This window comes from Octopus sinensis, linkage group LG18 (assembly GCF_006345805.1).
Source record: "Octopus sinensis linkage group LG18, ASM634580v1, whole genome shotgun sequence".
Taxonomy (NCBI): domain Eukaryota; kingdom Metazoa; phylum Mollusca; class Cephalopoda; order Octopoda; family Octopodidae; genus Octopus; species Octopus sinensis.
The window spans coordinates 30,668,248-30,695,983 of record NC_043014.1 but is presented as its reverse complement, the minus strand read 5'-3'; the positions used below and the strand labels follow the sequence as shown (position 1 = coordinate 30,695,983).

General features: G+C 40.2%; 1 protein-coding gene across 3 annotated transcripts in view; it reads left to right on the top strand.

The window, feature by feature from the left end:
- LOC115221768 (serine/threonine-protein kinase Chk1) overlaps positions 1-15,495 on the top strand; it is a 34,716-nt gene extending 19,221 nt beyond the window's left edge. For all 3 annotated transcript variants that reach the window (XM_036510846.1, XM_029791988.2, XM_029791989.2), the window contains exons 9-14: positions 8,008-8,103; positions 9,147-9,243; positions 10,553-10,712; positions 11,327-11,458; positions 13,443-13,544; positions 15,367-15,495. In XM_036510846.1, the coding sequence (XP_036366739.1) occupies positions 8,008-8,103; positions 9,147-9,243; positions 10,553-10,712; positions 11,327-11,458; positions 13,443-13,544; positions 15,367-15,492 (713 nt within the window). In that variant the 3' untranslated portion in view covers positions 15,493-15,495. The remainder of the gene's footprint in view (positions 1-8,007; positions 8,104-9,146; positions 9,244-10,552; positions 10,713-11,326; positions 11,459-13,442; positions 13,545-15,366) is intronic.
- Positions 15,496-27,736: the final 12,241 nt, after the last annotated feature.

Below are 27,736 nucleotides of genomic sequence, written 5' to 3'. Positions count from 1 at the left end.
TTGCAGAGGTCAGATGAGGGTGTAGTGGGACACTTTTTTATTGTTGGAAGCTATTCTTGTTGCTAACCCCCACCTGTTTTCAAATGAGCTTAATAAACTCCCAATCTATTGAACTGCAAGAATCCTGGACACAGGGAGAGACATACACACATATATGTCAGTGTTCCCTGCCACCACTTGACAACCAGTGTTGGTTTGGTTACATCACTGTAACCAAGCATATCAGCATCAGTGACTAACAATATAAGTAACAGACTTTAAAAAAAAGGTACTGGCAGGGGTGAATTCAACCAAAACCTTTCAGGGCAGTGTCCCTGTATGGCCATATTCCAGTCATCATCATCATCATCATCAGAGCTGGCAAACGGCCACGAACGGACGGTGCTTTTACGTGTCACCGGCACGGGGCCAGGCGAGGCTGGCAACGAACACGAACAGATGGTGCTTTTACGTGCCACCGACATGGGGCCAGGCAGAGCTGGCAAACGGCCATGAGCGAATGGTGCTTTTACGTATCACCGGCACGGGTGCCAGACGAGGCTGACAGCGGACACGAACGGATGGGTCACTTAACCCCTGCTTTCTGATATATGATTTGATTTTGATTGTTCTCACTGGTCTTGCCGGGTCTTCTCACGCACAGCATACTTCCATAGGTCTCGGTCTCTGGTCATTTCCTTGGTGAGACCTAGAGTTCGAAGGTCGTGCTTCACCACCTCGACCCAGGTTTTCTGGGTCTACCTCTACCACAGGTCCCCTCAACTGCCAGGGTGTGGCACTTTTTCACACACCTATCTTCATCCATTCTCACCACATGACCATACCAGCGCAATCGTCTCTCTTGCACACAACATCTGATTCCTCTTAGGTCCAACTTTTCTCTCAAGGTACTTACACTCTGTCGACTATGAACACTGACATTACACATCCAACGGAGCATACTAGCTTCATTTCTCGCGAGCTTACGCATGTCCTCAGCAGTCACGGCCCATGTTTCACTGCCATGTAGCATGGCTGTTCGTACACATGCATCATACAGTCTGCCTTTTACTCTGAGCGAGAGGCCTTTAGTCACCAACAGAGGTAAGAGCTCCCTAAACTTTGCCCAGGCTATTCTTACTCTAGCCGTTACACTTTCAGCACACCCACCCCCACTACTGACTTGGTCACCAAGATAACGGAAGCTATCAACTACTTCTAGTTTTTCCCCCTGGAAAGTGACGGAAGTTGTTTTCTGCAGATTTTCAGAGGTTAATGCTCCCGAGCATCTGCCACATACAAAAACCATCTTCCTAGTTAGCCTCCTATGACATTGCTGCACCTCTTATGTGTCCATAGCTTACACTTGGTGCATCTTATAGAGTTTCTACCTACACCTTTTCTACAGATCGAGCAGGGCCATCTACCTGAAGGCGTTTGTGATTTGTCTACCTTCCTACTTATTAGGACTTTGGTTTTAGCTAGGTTGACTCTAAGGCCCTTCGATTCTAAACCATGCTTCCACACCTGAAACTTCTTCTCCAGTTCTGATAATGACTCAGCAATTAGAGCAAGGTCATCAGCATAGAGGAGCTCCCAGGGGCATCCTGTCTTGAATTCCTCTGTTATTGCCTGGAGGATTATGATAAATAGGAGGGGGCTGAGGACTGAGCCTTGGTGGACCCCTACCTCTACCCGGAATTCTTCACTGTACTCATTTCCAACCCTCACCTTACTAGCAGCGTCCCTGTACATGGCTTGCACAGCTCTCACTAACCATTCTTCTATTCCTAGTTTCCTCATTGACCACCATATGAGGGATCGGGGGACCCTGTCGAAGGCTTTCTCCATGTCAACAAAAGCCAGGTACAGGGCCTTATCTTTGGCTAGGTATTTCTCCTGCAGCTGCCTTACCAGGAATATAGCATCAGTGGTACTTTTCCCTGGCACGAAACCAAACTGCATCTCATCTAAACTAACTCTCTCTCTAATTAGTTGGCTTATGACCCTCTCTGTAACCTTCATCACCTGATCCAACAGCTTGATACCTCTGTAATTATTTGTATCTAGGGCATCACCTTTACCTTTGTAGCAGTTGACTATTATGCTGCTACACCAGTCATTGGGTATGACTCCTTCATGTATCACCTGATTAACTATACAGGTGACTAGGCTATAGCCGACACTACCAGATATTTTGAGCATCTCTGCAGTGATACCTGATGGGCCTGGGGCTTTCCCTGTCTTCATGCTTCTAATTGCCTTAGCTACTAAGGAACTATCAACCCTGATAGCTGGTCCCTCTGTTGGGTCAACGTTCGGCAGACTCTCTTTATCCCATTCATTTTCTTTATTCAGCAACCTTTCATAGTGGCGTCTCCAAGCCTCTCTCTTTGCATCCTCGTTTAGCGCAAGTGAACCATCTTCCATGCGAACACACTTCTCTCCCACCACATCACAATTCTCTCTCACACACTGTCTTGCAACGCGAAACACCTCCAGTCTTTGGTCCTCACGGCGCAGAATATTGGCAAATTTTTTCTTATCTGCTTCCCCTCTGGCTAGATAGACCTGTCTCCTAGCTTCCCTTTTAGCAGTCTGATACAATTCCCTGCTACCACCATTCTTCCAGTGCTTCCAAGTCTGTCTCTTTTCTCTAATAGCCCTGTCTACGACACTGTTCCACCACCACGTTACCTTGGACGAGAGGGGACTTTGCACCAGCCACAGATCTGGTCAGTGGCTCTCAGCAGGTTGTCCCTTAGAAACGTCCAGTTGTCCTCTACCCCATGTGATACACTATCCCCTTCTACTTCGTCAAAGGCTTCAAGTAACATGTCTCTAAATCTCTGTCCATTCACAGGATCCTTAAGCTTCCAGATCCTTCTTCTCCATGTTGGTCGTCTTCTGGTTGTCCTCCTACTCCTGATCCTAAAGTCACTAACTACCAGTCTATGTTGTGGGGTGCATTCTTCGCCTGGGAAGGTTTTGGCATTTATAAGTAGCCATCTCTCCCTTTGCCTGGCAAGGATGTAGTCAATTTGGCTGGTATGTTGGCCCGATCGGTAAGTGACTAGGTGGCTGGTAGGTTTCCTGAAGTTAGTGTTGCAAATCATAAGATTATTTGCATCGCAGAACTCCAGCAGCCTGGTTCCCTCCTCGTTGCGGGAACCAGAGCCATAGCCTCCATGTACGCCGTGGAAGCCCCCGGCATGTCGTCCAACGTGACCATTGAAGTCACCAGCCACAAAGAGAAGGTCTCTGTCGTTCGTCAACGAGGTAGTCTGCAGTAGAGTGTCATAGAATCGGTCTTTCTGTCCATCAGGTAGCCCCGACTGAGGAGCATAGGCTGATATAATGGTTGCTAAACTATGATGAAGCGCTAATCTCATCTTAAGTATTCTGTCGCATACTCTGATTACCTCAATTACTTTATCTACCCATTTCTCAGCGATAAGTATACCCACGCCTCCAACCCCGTCAGTGTTCCCTGCCCAGAAAATCTTGTACCTGTGTTCCTTGCCTGTGAGGAACCTAGCAGAACCTCCTCTCCACCTTACTTCTTGCATACAACATATATCCACACGTCTCCGTTCAAGCATCTCAACTATCTCGCCAGACCTACCTTTCAGTGTGCCAACCCTGAGGGTGTGGGAGGTATGGGCCCTAGAGACCCTGCGTCGGTGGACAGTAGCTTCATGTACCTGAAAAGAAAGCTCGCATTTGGCAGAATTCATGAGCAAGTAATACAGTAGCCTTCAATTCAACCTGCATAACACTACCCATTCATATTTTGCACTGTATGATCATTACCTTACCTAGGTCGAAACTAGGGGTAGGGATGGTGAAAGAGCATTTGCAGTCTTCAAGGGAAGCAACCCAGGGATGAAAAGAATAGGAACTTCCGGCATGTGTGGAGGGGGTGGGTGGGCGGGTCAACCCCAAACTAGCAAGAGGATTCTGTTAATCGTGATAGCAAGAAAGTAGGTTTGAAAGTATCAGAGAAGGTCAATTTTTAGGGGAGACGATGAGTGGCTATGAAACGGGAGCAAATAGGGAGACGAGACAAGGCTAAACGAAAAACATTACTTGAATGGTATGTTGAAAACCGAAAGAAAATATGAATAGAGGGTACTGAAAAATCGTGATTGCAAGAAAGTAGGTTGAAAGTATCAGAGAAGTCAAATTTTTAGGGGAGACGATGAGTGGCTATGAAACGGGAGCAAATAGGGAGACGAGACAAGACTAAACGAAAAACATTACATGAATGGTATGTTGAAAACTGAAAGAAAATATGAATAGAGGGTACTGAAAAATCGTGATTGCAAGAAAGTAGGTTTGAAAGTATCAGAGAAGTCAAATTTTTAGGGGAGACGATGAGTGGCTATGAAACGGGAGCAAATAGGGAGACGAGACAAGACTAAACGAAAAACATTACATGAATGGTATGTTGAAAACTGAAAGAAAATATGAATAGAGGGTACTGAAAAATCGTGATTGCAAGAAAGTAGGTTTGAAAGTATCAGAGAAGTCAAATTTTTAGGGGAGACGATGAGTGGCTATGAAACGGGAGCAAATAGGGAGACGAGACAAGACTAAACGAAAAACATTACATGAATGGTATGTTGAAAACTGAAAGAAAATATGAATAGAGGGTACTGAAAAATCGTGATTGCAAGAAAGTAGGTTTGAAAGTATCAGAGAAGTCAAATTTTTAGGGGAGACGATGAGTGGCTATGAAACGGGAGCAAATAGGGAGACGAGACAAGGCTAAACGAAAAACATTACATGAATGGTATGTTGAAAACTGAAAGAAAATATGAATAGAGGGTACTGAAAAATCGTGATAGCAAGAAAGTAGGTTTGAAAGTATCAGAGAAGTCAAATTTTTAGGGGAGACGATGAGTGGCTATGAAACGGGAGCAAATAGGGAGACGAGCAAGGCTAAACGAAAAACATTACATGAATGGTATGTTGAAAACTGAAAGAAAATATGAATAGAGGGTACTGAAAAATCGTGATAGCAAGAAAGTAGGTTTGAAAGTATCAGAGAAGTCAATTTGAAGGAAAATATGAGAGAGAAATTGAAGGAACTGAAGGAATAGTGATTATACGTGCAGAGGGTAGTAGGAAGCGAGGTTGAAAGAAGAAATCTTAACTTTTAGCCGTTCATGAGCTGTGCATTCGTAGTGGAGTTGAAAGCGAGTGGGCTTAGCGATTTGCGGTCGCTGGTTTATATATGGCGATGGTGGTTATCGAAGACGGGGGCATATAGAAGACATAGGGAGAGGGACAGGGTTAGTTTGGGGAGGAGGGGGGGGGAGAAATGGTCAGACTAAAAGAAATGAAAAGTAAGTTATTGAGCTATGTATTATGTTGGTGGTAACAGTTGGTCTTCTGATTGAACCAAGGAAACTACTTCCATTGACTTTTCAAAATGCTGATACTATTTGCTGGTTGCAATTCCTGTTAAAAGTGTCACCATTTTTCAGTGACAGTGCAATTTGAACTCTGAATGCACTGAGATAAATAAGATAATACAAGACATCCCATCTGACAGTCTAAGAATTCTACCAATCCATTGTCCTGGACTGGCATTTTGCTTGTACCAATCCTTGAAGGATGAAAGGTAAAGTTGATCCTGATAAAATTTGAACCCGGAATACAGAGATTTGGAATAAATGCCACAAAATATTCTATCCAACATCAACAACTTTGTCGATTGACCAGCTTATACTATCCTACTTTTTTGTCATTGTTGTCCTTGCACAGCCCCCGATCAGCTTCCTGTCCTTCATTTGAGCATTTTGTATCTAATCGAGGACTACAATATCTAATACATTCCTGCATTTTCCCAAGAGTTTGGTGTGATTTTGAGGGAGATTTTGCTACTATTTCTAGCATATGAAGCAACCTTTTAGAAAGCAGCATTGGATGTAAAAGTTCATTCTGTGAACATATGGCTGACTAAGAAACCCTTCCTGCTTTACTTTCACCACACCCCTACTCCACTCCGCCCATCAGCAGCAACAGTGTTTTAGAACTCTTGCATGTAATTGTTTGCACAAGCCCTGACAGACTAACAGGTTATTACTGTGGCTAATTAGATCATTATCTCTGACCTAAATTATTGTTTACTGTTCTTTGAAACAACAATAACTGGAGCAATACTGGCTGCTTATTGAGAATGGTTACTTGATACATGCACACATACGCAATAACACAATTGCATGCACACATACATACACGCACACATGAACAAGGCTGTAAACAAATCAACACCGCTTTTCAAGCAGTGGTGGGAAACAAACATGAAGATACATCATCATTTAACGTACGTTTTCCGTGTTAGCACGGGTTGGATGGTTTGACCAAGGGTCTGGGAAGCCAGGAGGCTGCACCAGGCTCCAGTCTGATCTGGCAGTGTTTCCACAGCTGGATGCCCTTCCTAGCGCCAACCACTCTGTGAATGTAGTGGGTGCTTTTTACATGCCACCGACACAGGTACCAGGGGAGGCTGGCAGCGGCCATGATCGGTTGGTGCTTTTTTGTGCCACCAGCACAGAAGCCAGTTAAGGTGGCGCTGGCATCGGCCTCGTTCGGATGGTGCTTTTTACGTGCCACCAGCACAGGTATCACAACTTTCAGTTTCCATCTACCAAGTCTACTCACAAGGTTTTGGTTGGCATGGTGCTATAGCTGAAGACTTTTTACTTGATCCTCAGGCAAAATCATTTTGATACAGGGTCAAAGTTGGCTTGTTGAATTACAGATAAAGCTCGGTTTACAGCCTTCCACATTGTTTCTTTCTACTCTATTTTATTCAAAAAAGTTTGCTCTAACATGAAGCTATGGTAGTGACATGTAACAACATTCACATACATAACATGGATGCAACTGCTTTGAGACTTTCCATTTATTTATTCAAAAGATGTTAAATGATAAATTATCATTTAACATCTTTTCCTGTCCGCCACAGCAGAATCGATACCTCTGCTGGTTCCACATACAATGCCCTTCTGCTGGTGTCATGTTAAAAACACTGGTGTCATGTTAAAAACACTGGTGCATGTGCTACATAAAACACATCAGATCTCTTATATAAAATCCGTTCTGTCTGTCTGTCTGTGTGTCTTCTCGGATCTCGGACATCCTCCATCTGATTCTGCTCAAATTTGATATGTAGATACTGACGGTATCAGGGCGTATATAAGTCTTGAAAAAATTACCGAAATCGATTCCAGGTGAGAATGTGATCGATAAAGCCGTTTTTGTCCTGCTTTTCTTCCGTCAACCTGTACATAACTGCACCTTCCATTTTTTGTTGTTTTTGTACTGCTTAAAGTCACGTTTCTTTCCTGCCAAGCTTACTGTTTAAACCATGTTTGTGTTCTCCCAGTCAACAGCCTTGTCATTACTAGTACTTTAAACTCTTCGGTTGCATATTTGTGTGAATAAAGTTGTTTTTCTTTGGAATAGAAAAAAAGTCTATCTTTATTTCTTCTTTTGCGGGTGTCTCAAATTTAGGTTAAATCAGTGTTTCTCAAAGGGGAGGCCTATGGGACGGTTGGACAAGTTGTTTTGAGAAAATTTGGTTTAAATGTTTGGCAACTCAGCACTGTCCATTGGACGGTGGGGCGTTTTGCTCATACACTCTATGGGGTGCTTGGCATTAGGAAAGGCATCCAGCCATAGAAACCATACCAGAACAGTGTCATTCATTTCCAGTATTTTATGAAAATATGTCTGGCCATGGAAAAATATTACCTCTCTTGGAAACAGGTGAGTGTTGGCAACAGAAAGGGCATCCAGCTGTAGAAAATCTGTCTCAAATAAACTCCATCTGACCCATGCAAGCACAGAAAAGTGGATGCTAAATGGTGATTAGTAAAATTTTCATTTTAAGTTACTTTTTAATACAATGTGCTACTTATCATAAAATTGATCTAACAATCCTGCTCAGAATAACAGTATTAATAATTTTACTTATTTCTGTAGTATAACATATATATTGCATTTTTTTTCCAGCTCTTTTAAGAAAAATCTTAATAGAAAACAGCAAAAAACGTTATACAGTTCCACAGATGAAAAAGAACCAATGGTTTTCAAAGAACTTGAGAAAATGTAAGATTTTTATTTGTTTATTGATTTTCTTCTTGGGCTTGCTCAGTTTGCTTTAAGAGAAAGAATTTTGAAAACAAAAATAAACAAAGTCTTGTAGTTTGGTAGGTATTAACAAGTATTACAAATTGTGAAAAAGAATATACTTTTGCATAATTCCTGCTAGATGGTAATTTTCAGAATGTTTCCATTGCAAATTAAAACGAAAAGCAATATTTTATTTAAATTGATTTAATAGGTGCAGATGTGGCTGTGTGGTAAAAATTTGCTTCCCAACCACATGCTTCTGAGTTCAGTCCCATTGCATGGAACTTGACCAAGTGTCAGCTGACCAAAGACTTGTGAATGGATCTAGCAGACAGAAACTGAAAGAAACCTATTGCATATCTTGTATAGGTGTCTTTGAGTTTGTCCCCCACTACTTCAGAGCAACTATTGTTCGTTTACATCTCTGTAACTTAGCAGTTTGGTAAAAAGAGACTGATAGAATAAGTACTAGGCTTTAAAAAAACAAACACAAAAAACAAGAATAAGTACTGCAGTGAATTTAGTTGACTAAATACTTCGAAGTGGTGCCCCAGCATTGCCACAATCCAATGACAGAAACAAATGAAAGATAAAAGATAGCAACAATATGAATCTTTATCATCTGACAAATAAACTCTCCTACATGCAGTGACTTCTTTTTTTTCTCCTATTTATATATATGTAGACATATACAAGTAGGCTTTATATTAAAAATAATAAATGCGCCCTTTTAAAGCCTATTCAGGCTCATGTGCCTGGTTTCCCGGTTTCTATGGCGCATGTGTTCCCCAGCTGGACGGGATGCCAGTTCATCGCAAGCGTTACTCATTTTTGCCAACTGAGTGGACTGGAGCAACGTGAAATGAAGTGTTTTGCTCAAGAACACAATGCATCGCCCGGTCCAAGAATCGAAACAACAATCTTACGATCATGATGCTGACACCCTAACCACTAAGCCACACACCTCCATAGGCTTTATATTACTATGTGTCTAAATGTGATTCTGTTTATATTTGCAGCTATGCCAATACGGTTAGAGAACCTTTCTGGTGATTCTGGAACATTTAAACGTCGATGTTCTGGTTTAGACCAATCTTCTCCTTCCGCTGTTGGAAAGTAAGTTTCATTTCAATTCCAAAAGTCTGTAGAACATTTTATAAAATGGTCATCTTGTTTTCTCTCCCTCTCTCTCTCTTTGTCCTTGAGTTTTTGATTGTATGCATGTATGGCCTTTCATAAATTAGGATTTATCTAAGTCAGCAAGCTAACAGAATTGTTAGTATGCCAGGCAAAATACTTAGCAGCATTTTATCTGTCTTTGCATTCTGAGTTCAAATTCTGCTGGGGTTGACTTTGCCTTCCATCCTTTTGGAGTTGATAAAATAAGTACCAGTTGAACACTGGGGTTGATTTGATCAACTCAGCCCCTTCCCCAAACCTGTTGGCCTTGTGCCAAAATTTGAAACCACTACATTAGCATTTGTGTGTATATGTTTTAGCACTTGTTGTGTGTGTGTATAAAAGATGGTGTCTCTGTAGTTGAGTGTTGTTGACTTTGGTTAATCTACAGCAAAGGTTCTCAAACTTTTTGCCCCCCCCCCGCCACATAATACCCTCACCACCCCACCCTTATTTTTATGTATAAATAAATATTTTATATTTTACTAATTTATATATACTATGAATCATTTGATATTTAATATAATATTATATAATTTTTCATACAATATTGTAATAATAATATAATAAATTCATAGCATCCCCCAATCCACTGCCGTCCTCCCAACGCCTCCTTTTCTCTCCTCCCCTGGCCCCCTTAGGCACCAGTGCCCACCTGGACTATCTCAACGCCCACTGGAGGGTAGTAGCGCCCGCTTTGGGAACCTATGATATACAGCCATGGTTCGCTGTCTTGAATTTCATGGAATACTGGAGATATAATGAAAATAATTAGCATTCTTTGCAGAGAAGTTTAAAGAAAAGAAAAACTGTCTTAAAGTTTAAAATTTGGCTTGTGGTAAGAAGTTTGCTTCCAAAGCACGGGTTTAATTACAGGGGTTCTCAACCATTTTTTTCTATCTATAGGCCCTTTTGACTACTATTTTATTCTGGTGGACCTACATAGTCATTCGATGTTTGAAACTAGTTTTACAGAAATTTCTTACAAAATTTATATTTTGTTTTACACACATTAATTTGTGTAGGTTGAACTAAAATATTAGAGAAAAAAAACCTAGCTGTTTCTTGCAATACATAGCAATATATTCTTCTAAAAACAGCGAAATGGTCACAAATGGAATGTACTAAATGTGTGTGTGTTTGTTTATTTAAAAAAGTATAATTATTTAAAAAAAATTTTCTTCTAAATATTTTTTTAGAAATAAATGTCCTAATATATATTCCCTTGTTTCTTTATTTGTCTTAGATTTGATCATCAGTTCTCCTTGTCCCAGCCTGATGTTATTTTGCGTGCCACAGAGAGCCCCTCATCTGCTGGTGATTCCCTCAAAGCACTTACATACTCTCAGCCAGTTCGTCCAGATCACATGATGTTATCAAGTCAACACCAAACACAAGAATCTCAGGTAATCTTGCTTACGAACAACATTTAGGTGACCTTCTCTGTAGACTTTCTAAATATCTACCCCCACGTTACCATCTGTTCCATTGTTTTATAACACTTAGGTGCAGGCATGGCAGTGTGGTATGGTTGGCACTCCATGGTTACAATGAGGAGGGTCCCAGTTGATCCGATCAGTGGAATGGCCTGGTTGTGACAATGTGCAAGTGGTTGAGTACTCCACAAAAAAAAGTGTACCCTTAACATAGTTCTCAGGGAGATTTAACATGACTCTGACTGTGAAAAAGCTGGCCCTTTGAGTTGCAGATACTACTCATTTTTGCCAGTTGAATGGACTGAAGCAATGTGAAATAAAGTGTCTTGCTCAAGAATGCAATGTGCAGCCAGTTTTCAAACTCATGACTTTATAATCATGAGCTGAATACCCCAACCACAACACCACATGCCTTCATATGGTAAGAAGTTTGCTTTCCAATCAGATGGTTTCAGGCTGTAAGTAGAAATAGTAGGATTGTTATTTATTTTTTTCTATAACTCTTACGTGTATTTACTTTCTTATGAAATTATTTGCCAAGTTGCTTCCTTTTTCTTAGTCAGTTTAATTTTTATCTTTTACAGTCATCTGGTCCACACCTTGTTCGAAGGTTAACTCGCTTTTTCGTAAAATGTAACCAAGAAGCAACAGTTAAAGAATTAACGAAAGCCTTTGAAACTCTCAATTACACTTGGAAAAAGAATTCTCTAGGATTGGTAAGTTTTTAGTTTGTATATCATTTTTATTTCACTTGGCAATAAAAGTATTTGTCTTCTTTTTCAGATCATTTCTTATCTACTTCCATTATTAATAGGTAGTAAAAAGCAGTGAGCTGGCAGAATTGTTAACACCCTGGGCAAGATGCTTAGCAGCATTTTGTCTATCTTAACAGTCTGAGTTCAAATTCTGCCAAGGTCAACTTTACCTTTCACCTTTTTGGGGTCTATGAATAAGCACCAGTTGAGCACTGGAGTCAATGTAATCGACTAGCCCCCTTCAAAATTATAGTAGAAAGGAGGATCTTTTCGGTTTGAACGGCAGTTTTTTTTAATAATTTCCACATAACTAAACTCTTTTAAACTTCGTATACTGGTAGAATGTGTTTATAAAACATCTTTTTCTCTTGGCTTTATTGAGAAAATTCTATAGTTTGTAAGATATTTGTTGTTTTGTTTCTTCAATTTCTGCAATTTCAATCAATCAATGATGTCTGTTGAGGTGAAAACATTCTGTACCGTATGAATATGTCCCTCATTTAAGAAACAGATTGGGTTTATTTACATTTCTGAAGAAAACAAGATACCCTAACTAACCCTAACACAGATTGAAATGCAATAGATCGATACTAGGGTCATAATTATGGGTGACAATTTCATGTGACACCGCTAGAAAAAACTGCTGTTCAAACCGAAAAGATCCAGAAAGGATTACTAACAGGTGGTAAAAATTGGTAGATTCACAGAATTGTTAGTTTGTTGGGCCTTACAATATTTTTTCTGAGGTCAGCTTTGCCTATCATCCTTTTGGGGGTCTATAAAATAAAATACCAGTCAAGTACTGGGGGTTGCTTTAATCAACTAAGCTCTTCAAAATTTCAGGTTTTGTGCCTTTCTTAGAAACCATTATTAGTGGGTAAAAAGGTAAAATTAGTTGAGAGTTTGTCATAGTACCTTGGGGTATATTTGGTTATGTCCCTTTACATTCTAAATGTTGCTTAGCATCATGTTTTACTTTGCTCTTCTAAATTTGATAAAATATGGGTTGATATTTAATCATACTTGAAATTGGTGCCACTCAGCTGGCAAAAATGAGTTGCACCTGTAAAAAGTAGTGTAAATCTTCGAGTATAATCCGCATTTTTTCCTCCAAATTTAAAGGTCAAAATCCCTAGTGCATACTATATACGAGGTTAAAAATGAAAAATATTTTGTAAGCAATGTCAGAGTCTCTATTTGCTATCCGCAATGTTTATTCAGACGCAATTTGTGATGTCAGGCGCGAAAATACCTTAAGCTAAGCCTGAAAGCAATGAAGAATCATCTATAACTTGCAGTTAGCAACATTTATTAAAATAAAAGTATTCAGAACACAGAATAACATGTAACAGAAACAATTTGAAAGCATATTTACATTCCCATATAACAGTTAAGAACATCACCATTATTGTATTATGCATGTGTGGAAGTGTTTGTTTGATTAGGTGCTGCTGGCTTAATTACGCACGACTCAAGTTAGAGAAGGGGTGCATATTATACACAAGGTTTAGGTTTTTCAGAGGTACAACCCCCTAAAAATCCCCTGCGTATTATACTCTAGGGCGGACTATACTCAAGGATTTACGGTACTCAATACACTCTGTAAAATGGTTGGAGTCTGGAAGGGTATTGAGCGGTAGAAACAATGCCATAACAGACAGTTCCTGTCAAGCCGTCCAACCTTTGCCAGCATGGGAAATGGACATTAATTGTTGATGATGATTGGTGATGAAATCTCAAAGCTACAAAATAATGCATGATTAATTCAAAATAATGTTAATAAATAAATAAGCATTACATTTGACAGAATAATCTGAATTCTGAAGAGTTAAGAGCAGCAAAAGTTGCAGGTTTTCCACCTTTGGTATTGTTTATTTAGGCTGTAGATAAAGAAGAGGAGTTTTATTTCATTTTGTTTATGCTATGTATTTTTTCTTCTTTGCAGTTTACAATACAAACCTTTGACAGAAGGAAGTGTCCATTGTCGTTCAAGGCTGCTCTTGTTAAGATGGGAGAGAATCTTTTGGTAGATTTCCGGTTATCAAAGGTAAGTACACCTTTATTGTATTCTTTAATATAGGATTTCTTTTTAGTGTGTTTACTATCAATAGCTGTTCTTTTCGTCCTATAGTATCTACATGGTTGCTCAACCTGCTAGAAATGGCAGTTAAATCACACCTTAACATTTAAAATGTTGACATTGAACTGCATAAACCCAGCTATACAAAAAGACAAGAAAATCATGGCGGGAATGCCCTTGAACATAGTTTGTCTGATTTACAACTGACCCGAAGCTAAACCTCAGTAACAACAATTCTGAAGCTTCTACATGCCAAATCTCTCATCATACTATAGCATCTTTAAAAAAAAGCAGATCACATTAGATTTGCTGAACTGCTATGTTATGGGAGCATAAACACATCAGCGCCAATTGTCAAGCAGTGATGGGGGACAAACATGCGCAAAGACACACTCATGGATATATATATATATATATATATATATATATATATACACACACACACACACATATATATGATGGGCTTCTTTTAGTTTCCATCTACCAAATACACTCAAGGCTTTGGTCTGCTTGAGGCTACAGTAGAAGACACTTGCCCAAGATGCCACACTAGGGCTGAACCCTAAACCATGTGATTGGGAAGCAAGCTTTTTACCACACAGCCACACCTATGCCTATGTGTTGAGTTCCACTCCAAAACAGGTGTTAATGATAATTCTTGTCAAGAAAGCTATGGAAGGTGACTTGGCAATCCAAACTAATTAGAAATTAGATGGAAGCTTGCAGTGGGGGTGGCAGCTGATCTTTGGTGTGTTAAGTGACTTCTAAAGAGAATACAAGAGACGTGTTGTAGCTGGAATTGGTCTTAATATATTACTGGTATTTATTGGCTTCAGATCAAAGAGAAAAAAAATCCAAACTAGCCTTATGTGAACTTGAATATATCCCATATCCCATTGGATCATTAGACTGTTCCACCTGCTTACCGTTTTTTTTGTCTTGTTGTTGTTGTTGACAGTTGCACGAATTGTTTTGTAATAGTATTTTATACCTTGCTGCCTCTTCACTATTTTAACAAGATCTTATATTGATTTTCTATAAATCGTTTGCTGATTGACACTCTGTTGGTTATAATGATGAAGGTTCCAGTTGATCCAATCAGTGGGACAGCCTGCTTGTGAAATTAACATGCAGGTGGCTGAGCACTCCACAGACACGCTTACTCTTAATGTAGTTCTCAGGGAAATTCAATGTGACACAAAATGTGACAAGGTCGGGCCTTTGAACTACAGGTGCAATTCATTTTTGCCAGCTGAATGAACTGGAACAATGTGAAATAAAGTGACTTGCTCAAGGACTCAACACGAGGCAAGGAATCAAACTCATGAGCTGAATACCCTAACCGCTAAGCCATGTGCCTTCGCTGACTAAGGAATTAAAAATAATGATATTGGAAAATTTCTCATGCTTTTTAGTCTGATTTGAGATCACATCGATCATTCTGCTATGTTGTATTTGTTTGATTGTCTGTGGTCTCACATCTTGTTTGCTATCCAATAATACTTCTGACTGACTGGAAAGTGTTGGTTAAATATGTGGCAGATGTATGCAAGATACTGGACTAGATTTAAATTAAGAACTTGTATTTTTTTCAATATTAAAAGTAATAAAGAATTTGCCAATTTCTTAGAAACAGAGCATTGTCTTTGACCACCTCTCCTCCTTTCCCTGCTGCAAGTAACCTTGTGGGTAGAGGAAGCTGGATATTTTGACTAATCATGCTCTCTCCCTCAATATAATTTGACATTCCACTCTATTTATGGATTCATTTAATGTATTTTATTTTCAGGGTGATGGAATTCAATTCAAAAGGAACTTCACCAAAATCCGTGATCTGTTACGACCAATCGTCTCCTCTCAGTCCGCTTGGCCGAATGCGTCTTCTGTAAAAGAGTTACGCAATGAGGAAAACTGAAAAGAATGGAGAGAAAAAATAGACCAAAAATGAAAAATGTGTAAATGTAAAGCTATAAGTGAATGTGAGAGAGTGTACTGAAGTTTTTTGTAATTCTATGTATATGCGACTAGTTTAAATGTTCTGATAGTGTGTTTGTTATTGTTTTGCCAGTTACAAGACTTTGGAGTGGTTGTCTGCCTGTCTGCCTTTGTGTAATTGTTAGCTATCCTATTTTAATCATGGTAATTAATTACTACTGCTTGTTTCAAAATCTCGTCTGTATTTACCTCCCTTATCTGACACTTTTATGGCGAATAGCTTATTTTCTTTGGAAGATAATCAGAAGGTTTTAAGGTTTATCATGCAAGAACAATCAGTATTACAAATAGATCAACCAACAACATATGCATCGTTATTATTTGCTATGTTGGTTTGAATCTCTCTTTTGGAAATCCTTTCATTGTTAAGAAAATACCTTTAGGCAAGATATAAAACACTAGGCTTTAGTTCCTCTTCTCATAACCAAAATATCATGCCTGATGTTCCTAGTCATTTTCATCATCATTATTGATTCTTAGTTATTAATTACCTTCTCTATGGTCCATGACATCTACTAGTTGCCTCACTTTTGTCACGAGTAAGGTGTGTATAATTGAAATTCCTTTGTGAGCCTAGCTTTGCTCACCTGTGTTGTTGGTAACCAAGGCAGTACTTACTCCTGTTTATTTGTGATATCCATTCCATACAAATTATGTTTAATCTACCTTGACCACCACTACTGTGGAAACTATGTGCCTTATTTGTCCTTGTATATTACTGAAATGAATTTTGTAGATTGTTTTGTTATTGTGTCTTTTTCATTGTTATTATTTTGTTTTTCCACTTTTTATGAAGATAACACTTTTTTAAAATATTTTCTTTTGTTTCCAAATCTTTACAAAATTCTTTTATAAAAAAATACTGGCAAATATAATTTTATACATTTTTTCTCTTTTTTTTTGTTTTCTAATAAAATCTATATAAGAAAAAAAAATTTCCATCTTTTATATCATTTTTTAAAAATGTCATTTATATAATTTAAAACTACTTGCTGCTTTTCTGAAAAAGAAATCTCTCGGAAGAAGAAATATTTCAAAAATTTAACTTGATCAGTTTAACCCTTTAGCATTTAAACAGGCCATATCTGGCTTTCAGTTTCCATCTACCAAATCCACTCACAAGGCTTTGGTTGGCCTGAGGCTATAGTAGAAGACACTTGCCCAAGGTGCCACGCAGTGGGAATGAACCCAGAACCACGTGGTTGGTAAGCAAGCTACTTACCACACAACCACTCCTGCGCCAACCACTGTGAGAGTGTAATGGGTGATTTTACTTATTTTTTTTCAAATGATTTAGTCAGTCTAAGCCATAGAAAAATACAGTTAACTATATTAAAATACAGTATATCTTTATCAACATTGACAGGAAATGTTGCAATATATTCAAACTTTATCCCAGTTTTCATCATGGCTCTTCTCTCCCACCCCCACCACATACACATCACATGACACCACCATCACCACTTGGATGGATATTGTTCTGTGTGTTCGTCATTGCAAACTAGAATTTTCTACCTGTTTTATGTTCAAATTAGCCAGATTTAGCCTCTCATATCAACCTAACAATGTCGTTGTAAAAATAAGCAATCACTTCATTGAAATCTGAAAGCTACAAGATAATGCATGATCAATTCAAAACAATGGGAATAAATAGGCACTACTTCTGACAAAATAATGTAAGTGCTAAAGGGTTAGAGGTGAAATTTCTTTCAGAAAAATAGAACAAACAAAGAAGGTGAAATGGCAAGTGAAATCGAAATCAAATTCGATGACTGGCATCTGTGCTGGTGGAGCGCTAAGAGCACCATCTGAACGTGATCGTTGCTAGAGCAGCTAACTGGCTTCTGTGCTGGTGGCACATAAAAGGCACCATTTGAGCATGATCGCTACCAGTGTCGCCTTACAGGCACATGAAAAAAATAATTGAGCGAGGTCGTTGCCTGTGCCGCTGGACTGGCTCCTGTGCAGGTGGCACGTAAAAAACACCATTTGAGCATGGCCGTTGTCAGTACCGCCTGACTGGCCCTTCTCGGAGTGGTTGGCGTTAGGAAGGTTATCCAGCTGTAAAAACTCTGCCAGATCAAGATTGGAGCCTGGTGCGGCTATCTGGTTTGCCAGTCCTGTGTCAAACTGTCTAACCCATGCTAGCATGGAAAGCGGACGTTAAACGATGATGATGATGATCAATGGTGTGAAAATGATTTGAAAAATGAAAGTTTCCCCACCTCCTCTTGTGTTTTACTTTTCCTTTCAGAACTGTAGTAAAATAAGGAAAAATCTCACATGCTACTGCTGTTGCAGTAACCAAGCTAGTCTGTTACCATCAATCTTTACACTGTCTTTATCTTCGTTCCTCCTGTACATTTGGCCTGTTCAATGGACAGCGAGGCATGTCCAATAATCCTGATTTTGAGCATATTTGCCTATATCTTCCCTGGTGATGCAAAGGTAGCTTCAGATCTTCTTTGTTTTCTTGGGTCTCCCTTTCTTTCTTCATCCTTCTGGTGGTACCCATTGTATATCTGTGAATGTATCAATCATGTTAGTCTCTTTTATCATCTTGGATATGGGAACTAACATCTCTTCTTTTATCTGTTTCTTCTATTTGTACCTGTGGTTCTCAGCTGGGGTCCATATGGCCCTTGGTGAGGTCCATATAAGATTCTATCAAAATTTATGTGCAATGAATTGCTTATACTTCTGCAATACACAAAATATTAAAAATTTTTTATGCAATTCCTAATAATATTTAATTATAAAAATACTGTAAGAACTTTTTTTTTATATTCATCAAATAACTATGGAAGTATAGTAGAGTAAAATAAGAATCTAAGGGTCCATAGGTAAAATTTGGCTGAGAAACACTGATACTCTTTTACTTGTTTCAGTCATTTGACTGTGGCCAGGCTGGAGCACCGCCTTTAATCAAGCAAATCAACCCCAGGACTTATTCTTTGTAAGCCTAGTACTTATTGTATCGGTCTCTTTTGCTGAACTGCTAAGTTATGGGGACGTAAACACACCAGCATCAGTTGACAAGTGATGTTGGGGGGACAAACACAGACACACAAACATACACACACATACATATACATATATACGACAGGCTTCTTTCAGTTTCCATCTACCAAATCCACTCACAAGGCTTTGGTCAACCTGAGGCTGTAGTAGAAGACACTTGTCCAAGGTGCCACGCAATGGGAATGAACCCAGAACCATGTGGTTAGTAAGCAAGCTACTTACCACGCAACCACTCTGAGAGTGTAATGGGTGATTTTACTTATTTTATTTCAAATGATTTAGTCAGTCTAAGCCATAGAAAAATACAATTAACCTAGTTCGAGGAGCGTAGACTCAAACCCACCTGAAGACCGTTGTTCTCCCCAAAAGAAGAAACGTAGTCAAAACTCCAGAGGGGCAGATTTGGCTATGAAACCTGATCACGATAAAATCTGTTTGGATTCTCCTTCACTTGTCCTTCCCATTAATGCCATTGCTCAACCAATTCTGAACGATCTCGATGTGGGTTCATCTGGGGAGTGGTGCTCCCCCAAACCGAAGAAGAGGCAGTGCAGTTCCAAACCAGGCGGGAAAATTATGACCACTAAATCCATTCCGATCGACCCCACAGGCCGACATAAGTCCGATGGCTATGAAACCACCCTTTCGAAATCCTCCAATGAAGAATCGAATACCGCAGCTCATAGTAGAGAACTTTTTGCCCACTCAAGATCGGCAATAATATATGGCAAGGCTGAATCCACCTGTGATACAGGCATAAACCGCCTAAAAGATGACATTAATTTTGTTTCCATTTTGGTTGGAAAATTGTTCTCTGTGAACGAAAATGTCAGTGTTCTTAAGGTCGCTCGGCTAGGAAGATTCCAAGCGAACCCAACCACAGATTCTAGACCACGCCCAATAAGGGTAATCTTTTCTTCTGATCGGGAGGCTTCAGTCTTTCTGAACAGAGCTCAGACGCATGCCTGGGAGGACCCCAATATGGGTTTTCGCGAGGAATACTCACTAAGAGAGAGAATTCGCCGGAGGAACCTGATATCCGAGCTAAAGATGAGGAAACAAATGGGAGAGAAGGGTTTACGAATCCAAGATGGACAGATAATCAAGTCCTACCTCTGGTCCCATGCTGTAGTGCTGACAGGGAAAGTGATGTGAGGGCAAATCGAAGTGAAGTTGATACCCCCGTCAACGATGCTATCTCTGATGCCCTTTATTCTGCTTGTTCCCCAACTCCCGCCCCTCAGACTTCACAGCTCAGCATCGTCTACACCAACTCGTGCTCCTTATTCCCAAAGTTCAGTGAACTATTTACACTGGCCCTACGCGACTCCCCTGATGTGATAGCTATCACCAAGACTTGGCTGACTCCAGCAGTAAAGGACTCAGAGATCCACCTGCAGGGCTACGTCCTTTTCAGATGTGACAGAGGAAAAAGGCGAGGTGGAGGTGTTGCTGTGTATGTTAAGTCTGAGCACAAACCGTCCTGCGGTATTCTACCCACAAATGCTCAACCTACAACCAAATTCGATGCCGTCTATTGCAAGCTGAGCCTATCTGAGTTTTGCCTGCCCGTGTTGGCTGTCTACAGGCCGCCTCTAGCCGACCCCCAGGACGATGCTCATCTACTCGAAGCGATAAGATTCGTTTCAGCTTCGCATGACTGCTTGGTACTAGGCGACTTCAACGCTCCCACGATCGATTGGCCTGCATCAATTTGTACAACATCTTCCTGGTTCGGCCAGGCCCTTCTTGACGTGGCTGAAGATTGTTTTCTATCGCAACATGTTGAATATCCGACAAGGCATCGGTCTGGGCAGCAGCCATCTATGCTAGATCTGGTATTCTCCCGCTATCCAAGATCAGTGTCAGACGTATCTGTGTGCGCCCCTCTTGCCAAGAGTGATCATGCGGTCCTGAAGTTCGTCATGCACACAACTTTTTCCACGCCCACGATTACTTCGCTGCCACGTAGAGTCTTCTCTGCAATTAATCTTGAAATCCTAACCGAGGCTTCCGCGCTTCTGGACTGGCGTTCCCTGATGACGTTGTCCTCAGTTGACGAACTATGGTCATTCCTCAAAGCATATGTAATCTGTTTGACTGACCAGGCAGTTCCCGTTGGACTTCCCAAGAGGAAGAAACACAAGCCCTGGGTGACGAAGAAGGTTAAACGAGAACGTCGACTCTGAGATATTGCTTGGGCTGAATTCAAAAATCTGGATTCGACTGCAGCTTTTGAGGTGTACAAAACTCAACGAGACCGAGCCGTGAAAATTGAAAAGAAAGAACGCTTCAGTTATGAATACAAAATCGCGGCAAATGCCAGTAGCAGTCCAAAAACCTTCTTTGCCCATGTCCAGCGGAATTCCCGCTTGAACAACCAGATTGCAACGTTGGTAGACTCAACAGGCATATCGATTGAGGACCCTTATCAACAGAGTCAATTATTTGCCGAGGCTTTTTCAACTATTTTCAAACAAGATGATGGTCGTGAACCCCCTCCATTTGATAGATCGGTACCTCCAATGCTTCGATTGATCATCACGCGGGACCAAGTCAAACGTGTTATTCAAGGCCTCGATGTCAACAAGGGTCACGGCCCTGACGGCATACACCCATGGGTTATCAAAGCGTTGGCTCCGGTCATCTGCGAGCCCTTAACACGACTATTCAATATGTCATTGGCGACGGGTGTTATACCTGCAGACTGGAGAACAGCGATAATCTGCCCAATTTTCAAGAAAGGGAGCCGCGAAGACCCGCTTAACTACCGACCGGTTTCCCTTACATCAATAATCAGCAAGATGTTCGAAACCATCCTTAAGAAAAGTATGATGCTCCACCTCATAAACACAGCCTCGATCACTGATTCCCAACACGGCTTCGTGCCGAAGAGATCATGCTTGACCAACCTACTAGTAATGGAAGAATTGGTGACGCGCATCCTCGATGATAGTGATGCTGTTGACATCGTTTTATTGGACTTTGCCAAAGCTTTTGACTCGGTAAACCACCGCCTACTACTTGTCAAGCTTCAAGCATATAGTTTCCATCCGGATATTGTACGATGGGTTGGTGCCTTCCTCTCAGATCGCTCCTTCCAAGTTCAAGTTAATGGTTCGCGGTCCGACGTCTCCAGTGCGAGCAGTGGCGTGCCTCAAGGTTCAGTGCTTGGGCCCTTGTTGTTCTTAGTCTTCATAAATGACTTGCCCGACGACATTACGCAACACACCCTTCTATTTGCCGACGATATCAAACTGGTCGCTCCTCGCGGTAGTATAGAGGATCTTCGTCGATGCCTCCACCAAATTTGGAAGTGGTCTAACGATTGGGACCTGTGTCTGAACGTGTCGAAGTGCTGTCATCTGCCTGTCGGCTCTACTCCTGCAACTCAACTTGATTTCGAGCCGGGTCGTCTGCTGCTGGAGAGGACCGATCAGGTAAAGGACCTGGGTATCTTGGTGGATTCCTCCTTTTCGCCTTCGGCCCAGTGCGTCCATGCTGCCAACAAAGCGCGTGGAATTCTGTTTTTGATTCGACGGTCATTCGGAATGCTCACAGCAGCCATATCCTGCCACTCTATGTCACGCTGGTGAGACCCATATTGGAGTATGGGATTCAAGCCTCTTCTCCTTATCTCCTCAAAGACATACAGCACCTCGAAAGAGTCCAGAGGCTGGCTACCCGCATGGTTCATGGTCTCAAAAATTTGTCCTACGAAGAAAGGCTGAGGACGCTCGACCTTGGTTCTCTTGAAAAACGCCGCCGCCGTGGTGATCTCATTCTCGCCCACAACATCATAAGCGGGAAGTGTAACCTCTCGAAAGAGCTGTTCTTCACTCCTGCTCCGGAGCGTCGGCTGCGGGGTCATTCCGAAAAGCTCTACCTGCGACGATTTCATCTCAATCGAAGGAGAGGAGCTTTCTCCGTCCGGGTTGCGGATCCGTGGAACAAGCTGCCAGACGAGATGGTGAAGATGCCGACGACCGCTTTGTTCAAAGCCTCCCTGGACCTCAAGTGGCCTGAACTCTTTACATGAACACCACCCTGTACTTAACTCCATGTCCCCCTACATGGCCTTGCTATTTGCTTTTGAGCCAAATTAACTAACTAACTAACTAACTAACATTATAATACAGTATATCTTTATCAACATTGACAGGAAATGTTGCAATATATTCAAACTTTCTCCCAGTTTTCATCATGGTTCTTCTCCCCCACCCCCACCACATGACACCACCATCACCACTTGGATGGATATTGTTCTGTGTGTTCGTCATTGCAAACTAGAACACCTGATACATATAACACTTATACAGTGCTCCTGCTGCTTATAATGTAGTTAACTGTATTTTCCATGGCTTAGTTAGACTGACTAAATCATTTTTAAAAAATAAGTAAAAGTACCCATTACACTCTCAGAGTGGTTGGTGTTAGGAAGGGCATCCAGCTGCAGACACGTTGCCAAATCAGACTGGAGTCTGGTGCAGTATTCCAGTTTGCCAGTACCATCTAACCCATGTCAGCATGGACAATGGATGTTAAATGATGATGAAGTATTGAGGTTGATTTATTCAACTAAAACTCTACAGGGTGGTACCCGAGCATGGCTGCAATTCAATTACTAAAAAATAAAGAGGTAATATTTCTGTTTATTTTACAAACTCTGATGATGCACCAGTGTCTTTTTTTTTTAGATTGACATGGGCTTCTTAATCATAAGTGAGAGCTGTAGAGTCAAGTGAAGTGAACACAATATAAACAGGACTGGTGCTAGGTTTATTGATGTTGGGATGAAAGGTAATGTTGGCAAGATTTGAACTCAAAATATAGAGATAGAAAATAATACTTTACTGACCACAAGGGGCTACATGCACAGGGGACAAATGGATTAAGTCGATTATATCGACCCCAGTGCGTAACTGGTATTTATTTAATCGACCCCGAAAGAATGAAAGGCAAAGTTGACATCAGCGGAATTTGAACTCAGAACGTATGGGAAGACGAAATACCGCTAAGCATTTCGCCCAGCATGCTAACGTTTCTGCCAGCTCACCACCCCAGATACAAAATTAATACTGTAAGGCACTTGGTCTGGTGTGCTGCATTTTCTGCCATGTGTCAACTACATGCTAAAATACGACTCAGATTTCAATCACAAAGTACAATATACATAGGTGCATTCCAGAAGATTTGAAACCTTTTTAGTAGAAAAAGTTATAACAGTCCTTGATTGTAATCATTACTATACATGTGATAAGCTGATCTGCCAACTTTTGTTACTCCAGATTGAAGGAGACAGCTATTAACAACACTTTGAATACACCCTACTAAATACTGCTTGACACAGAACTGACTAGTTTGCAGAATGCAGTTGGGACATGAAAACAGTTTAGAAGTTCATTATGTGTTAAACTGGGCAAAATGCTACAGAAACATATGAAATGCTTTACACTGCTTATGAATTAACTTGTAGGAGCCAAGTATCTGACAAGAAGTCAGGCAAAGCAGACCATTGGGAAACTCTTGATGATCCCCTTTTTCAACAGCAAGGGTATCATCTACATCTTGGTTCTCTCTGGTCAGACAGTCAACACAAAAGACCAGAACACCTGCAGAAGGACAATGCACCAGTCCATAGTTTCATCTTGGTTAACCAACTATTTGAAAGAGAGAGGCATCAAAACTGTCCCTTACTCTCCCTATAGTCTTTTGGGAGAGTAAGGGATAGTTTCTCTCTTTAGAGAGAGTCACTGAAAGCAAGGTATATAGACCTTGTTTCCAGTGACTTTTGTTCCCCAAGTTGAAGGAAAAAATTACTGTGGCTGGAATGCTACAAGAAGTGCATTGAAGTCCAACTTTGAAGGAGATTAGAGTTTTGTACTTCAAAACTAATAAATGCCTCAAAACTTCTGGAATATACCTTGCATGTATATGTGTGTGTGTATGTATATATATATATATATATATATATATATATATACACATATATATATATATATATATATATATATATATTATATATATATATATACACACATTCGCCATGTTAGATCAGTAGCCACTACACGCATTTTTTTTCTCGCCTTGTTTCTTTTTGTGTTCCTTTCTGTGGAAGAGCGTAGGCTTGAAGCATTAAAGACTTTTTCAATTATCGACCATTATACTAATACATCCGTTTGTTTTCTACACCACCTGTCTTTGTCTTTTGTTTTTTTCATGAATTCTCCCCTATATAGATAAATATCTATCTATATATATATATATATGTTTATACACATGCACAATGTGCACATGGAAATAATATTCATGTTTAATAACCATATATTTGACCTTGCTGTGAAAATATAACCTGTGGATAAATCACAAGCATCAGCTTGAGGGGATTGGTCAATTAGTTTTTCATCTGTTTGAAGATGCTTACGTAATCTCTGTTGCTGAAGTTATGAAGAACAACTTCTTATGGAAAATGTAACCAAACTATTTCTAGCATAATGAAATTTGTAAGGTTGTCTGATTCAATATATTTTTCATACACAGTTATTTCTGGATGATAATCATATGTTGGTATTTTTCTTACTAAATCTTGGCTGGCCACGTTGTACTATTATATGCAGTTGTTTTACAGCAGTAAATCATTAGTTATGTTTTATGTAGGGCAATAGAGGCATACCTCGACTTAGATTGGTAGTTGGTTCTTAGACATGTGACAACTTGAAAAACGATGGAACATTAGACCAAAAGAAAGAATTTATTAGCTTTGGCACATAAAAAGCACCATCTGAACATGGCCGTTGCCAGCGCCGCCTTGACTGGCTTCTGTGCTGGTGGCATGTAAAAAGCACCAACTGATCGTGGCCATTGCCAGCCTCCCCTGGCACCAGTGCTGGTGTCATGCAAAAAGCACCCACTACACTCATGGAGTGGTTGGTGTTAGGAAGGGCATCCAGCTGTAGAAACACTGTCAGATCAGACTGGAGCCTGGTACAGCCCCCTGGCTTCCCGGACCCCTGTCAAACCGTCCAACCCATGCTAGATGATGATGATGATACCTGTTTTAACTCTTGATACCATCCAACCTGGAACTCTCCCTGGTTCTATGTAACAAACTTCCTGTTTTAAAGTAATTGAAATTAAAATCTTCCTTCAAAATTACTTGTTAATATATGTTTTAAACACCATCTTAATCACTACAAAATTATTTTACTAAATCCTTCATTGCTTTAAAAAAAATTAACTGAAGCAAATATATTCATTTCACTACATAGAAATATGGTAACAAAAGGGTGAAGAAATTTATTTTCATTTTCCACTTCAGTATTGGTTTTTAAGTGTTCTTTTATTTCTTTTATGCTTTTAAACATGTTCACAGAGACTGACATAAAGTTGAGGGTTATTTTTTCAATTAATTTCTAAGAAAAATAAGATGCAAAGTAATAAAAGACATAATTTGAAAAGAGGTAAACTGAGGTTTTTCTTGTATATTCTTCTTAACTTTCATAATTGAAAGGTAAGGAAATCATCTCAAGAAAGATGAAAATAGTTGTACAATCCTCATCCTCAGTTGCCAATGATTGGAATTTATTCACTGGTTATAGTTTCAAAGAGAGAGACTAAATTTTTATTTATGAAACACCTTTATTCATATCCACACTGTATTCATACTTCTTTAAGTATAAATTCTATATACTGTGCTTAATGTAAGCTATAGACTTAGAAGAGAAGTATTAGAATCACATGCAGATTATGAGAGAACATAAACTTCACATGTGATAGATGCAGCACGTTCTATGAACAGACTAGAAATTGAACTCTTGAATGCTTGGATGGCTGACAAGATGTTGTTGATAGTTATTGTTACCTTGGAGATGTAATTAGCAAGGATTGTCGAAAGTACATTTGCAGAGTAGAAACAGGCTGGAGAGAATTTAAAGAGCTACTTCTGCTGTTGACAAAAAGAACTTTTACCTTAGAGTAAAGAGAAGATTGTATGATGCTTGTGTTAAAACTACAATGCTGCATAGTAATTAGACGTGGGCTTTGACTGCAGAGGACCTTGAATAAACTGGAAAGAAATTCTGTTGTATGTGCAATGTAAGTGTATGTGAAAGACATAGTACAAAGGTGGAGAGTGAAAATCTGGGAATAAGAGGAATCAGATGTAGCATACAAGAAAGAAAACCGTGCTGGTATGGAAATGTGATGTGTAATGATGAGAAGAGCTGTTTAAAGAAGTGCTGATCACTGAATGTGGACAGAACTTGCAGAAGCAGGAGATCCATGAACATGGATGAGGTGGTAAAGATAAATCTCAAGAATTTCAGCCTTGCAAAGGAGATGACAAAAGAACAAGATAGCTGGCAATATTCAGTTCTTGCGAAGAGCCACCCCAAGTCAGCAAAACAGAGTTCTAGTAGAATTCTGTGTGTGTGTATATAACTGGGACTTCTGTCCAATTTCCTTTCTCCTCAAGACCCCCTTCCCAGCACCTCCCTAACTACAGTTCTTTTTTGATACCACTTACTACACAGAACCAGTTCATCTGTTATCCACCATTCATCCATTAATACTGATCTCTACCCATACTTTCATTAACCACCCGTCCCTACAGTGTCACTATATTAACTCTCCTCCATCATCATAGATCCTGCCCTCATCATACACTACACCTGCCTCTCTCTTCACCATCCATCACCACAACCTACCCAAAAGCATGTCATCTCTTTTTCATCCTTCTGTTTACTGTATCGTCATTTCTATTCTGCTACCTTGCTCCATTTGATATCCCATATTTTATCTACTCACTCCAGCCTCCCCAACCCCACTCATTCCTACCCACCTCATATCTTGTAAGTCCACCCTGATACCACATCACCACTTATATCACTTTCCATTCCTGTAGCTGCTATTCTAAAATGTGAATAGTCTTATCACTCTTCTACAGCAAGGAACCTGTACTACAGCCCTTTCTCTCTCATACTCAATTCCTCTACTCCTTATTCTCCTAGTATAAAAGTTCCCCTTCCTCATTCAGTAATCATAGTCTTGCAAGCTACATGGCAATCTCACCTGTGCTGGTGACTAGAAAAAAAGGCCTAGTACATGTTGTAAAGTGGTTGGTGTTAGGAAGGGTATCCAGCCAT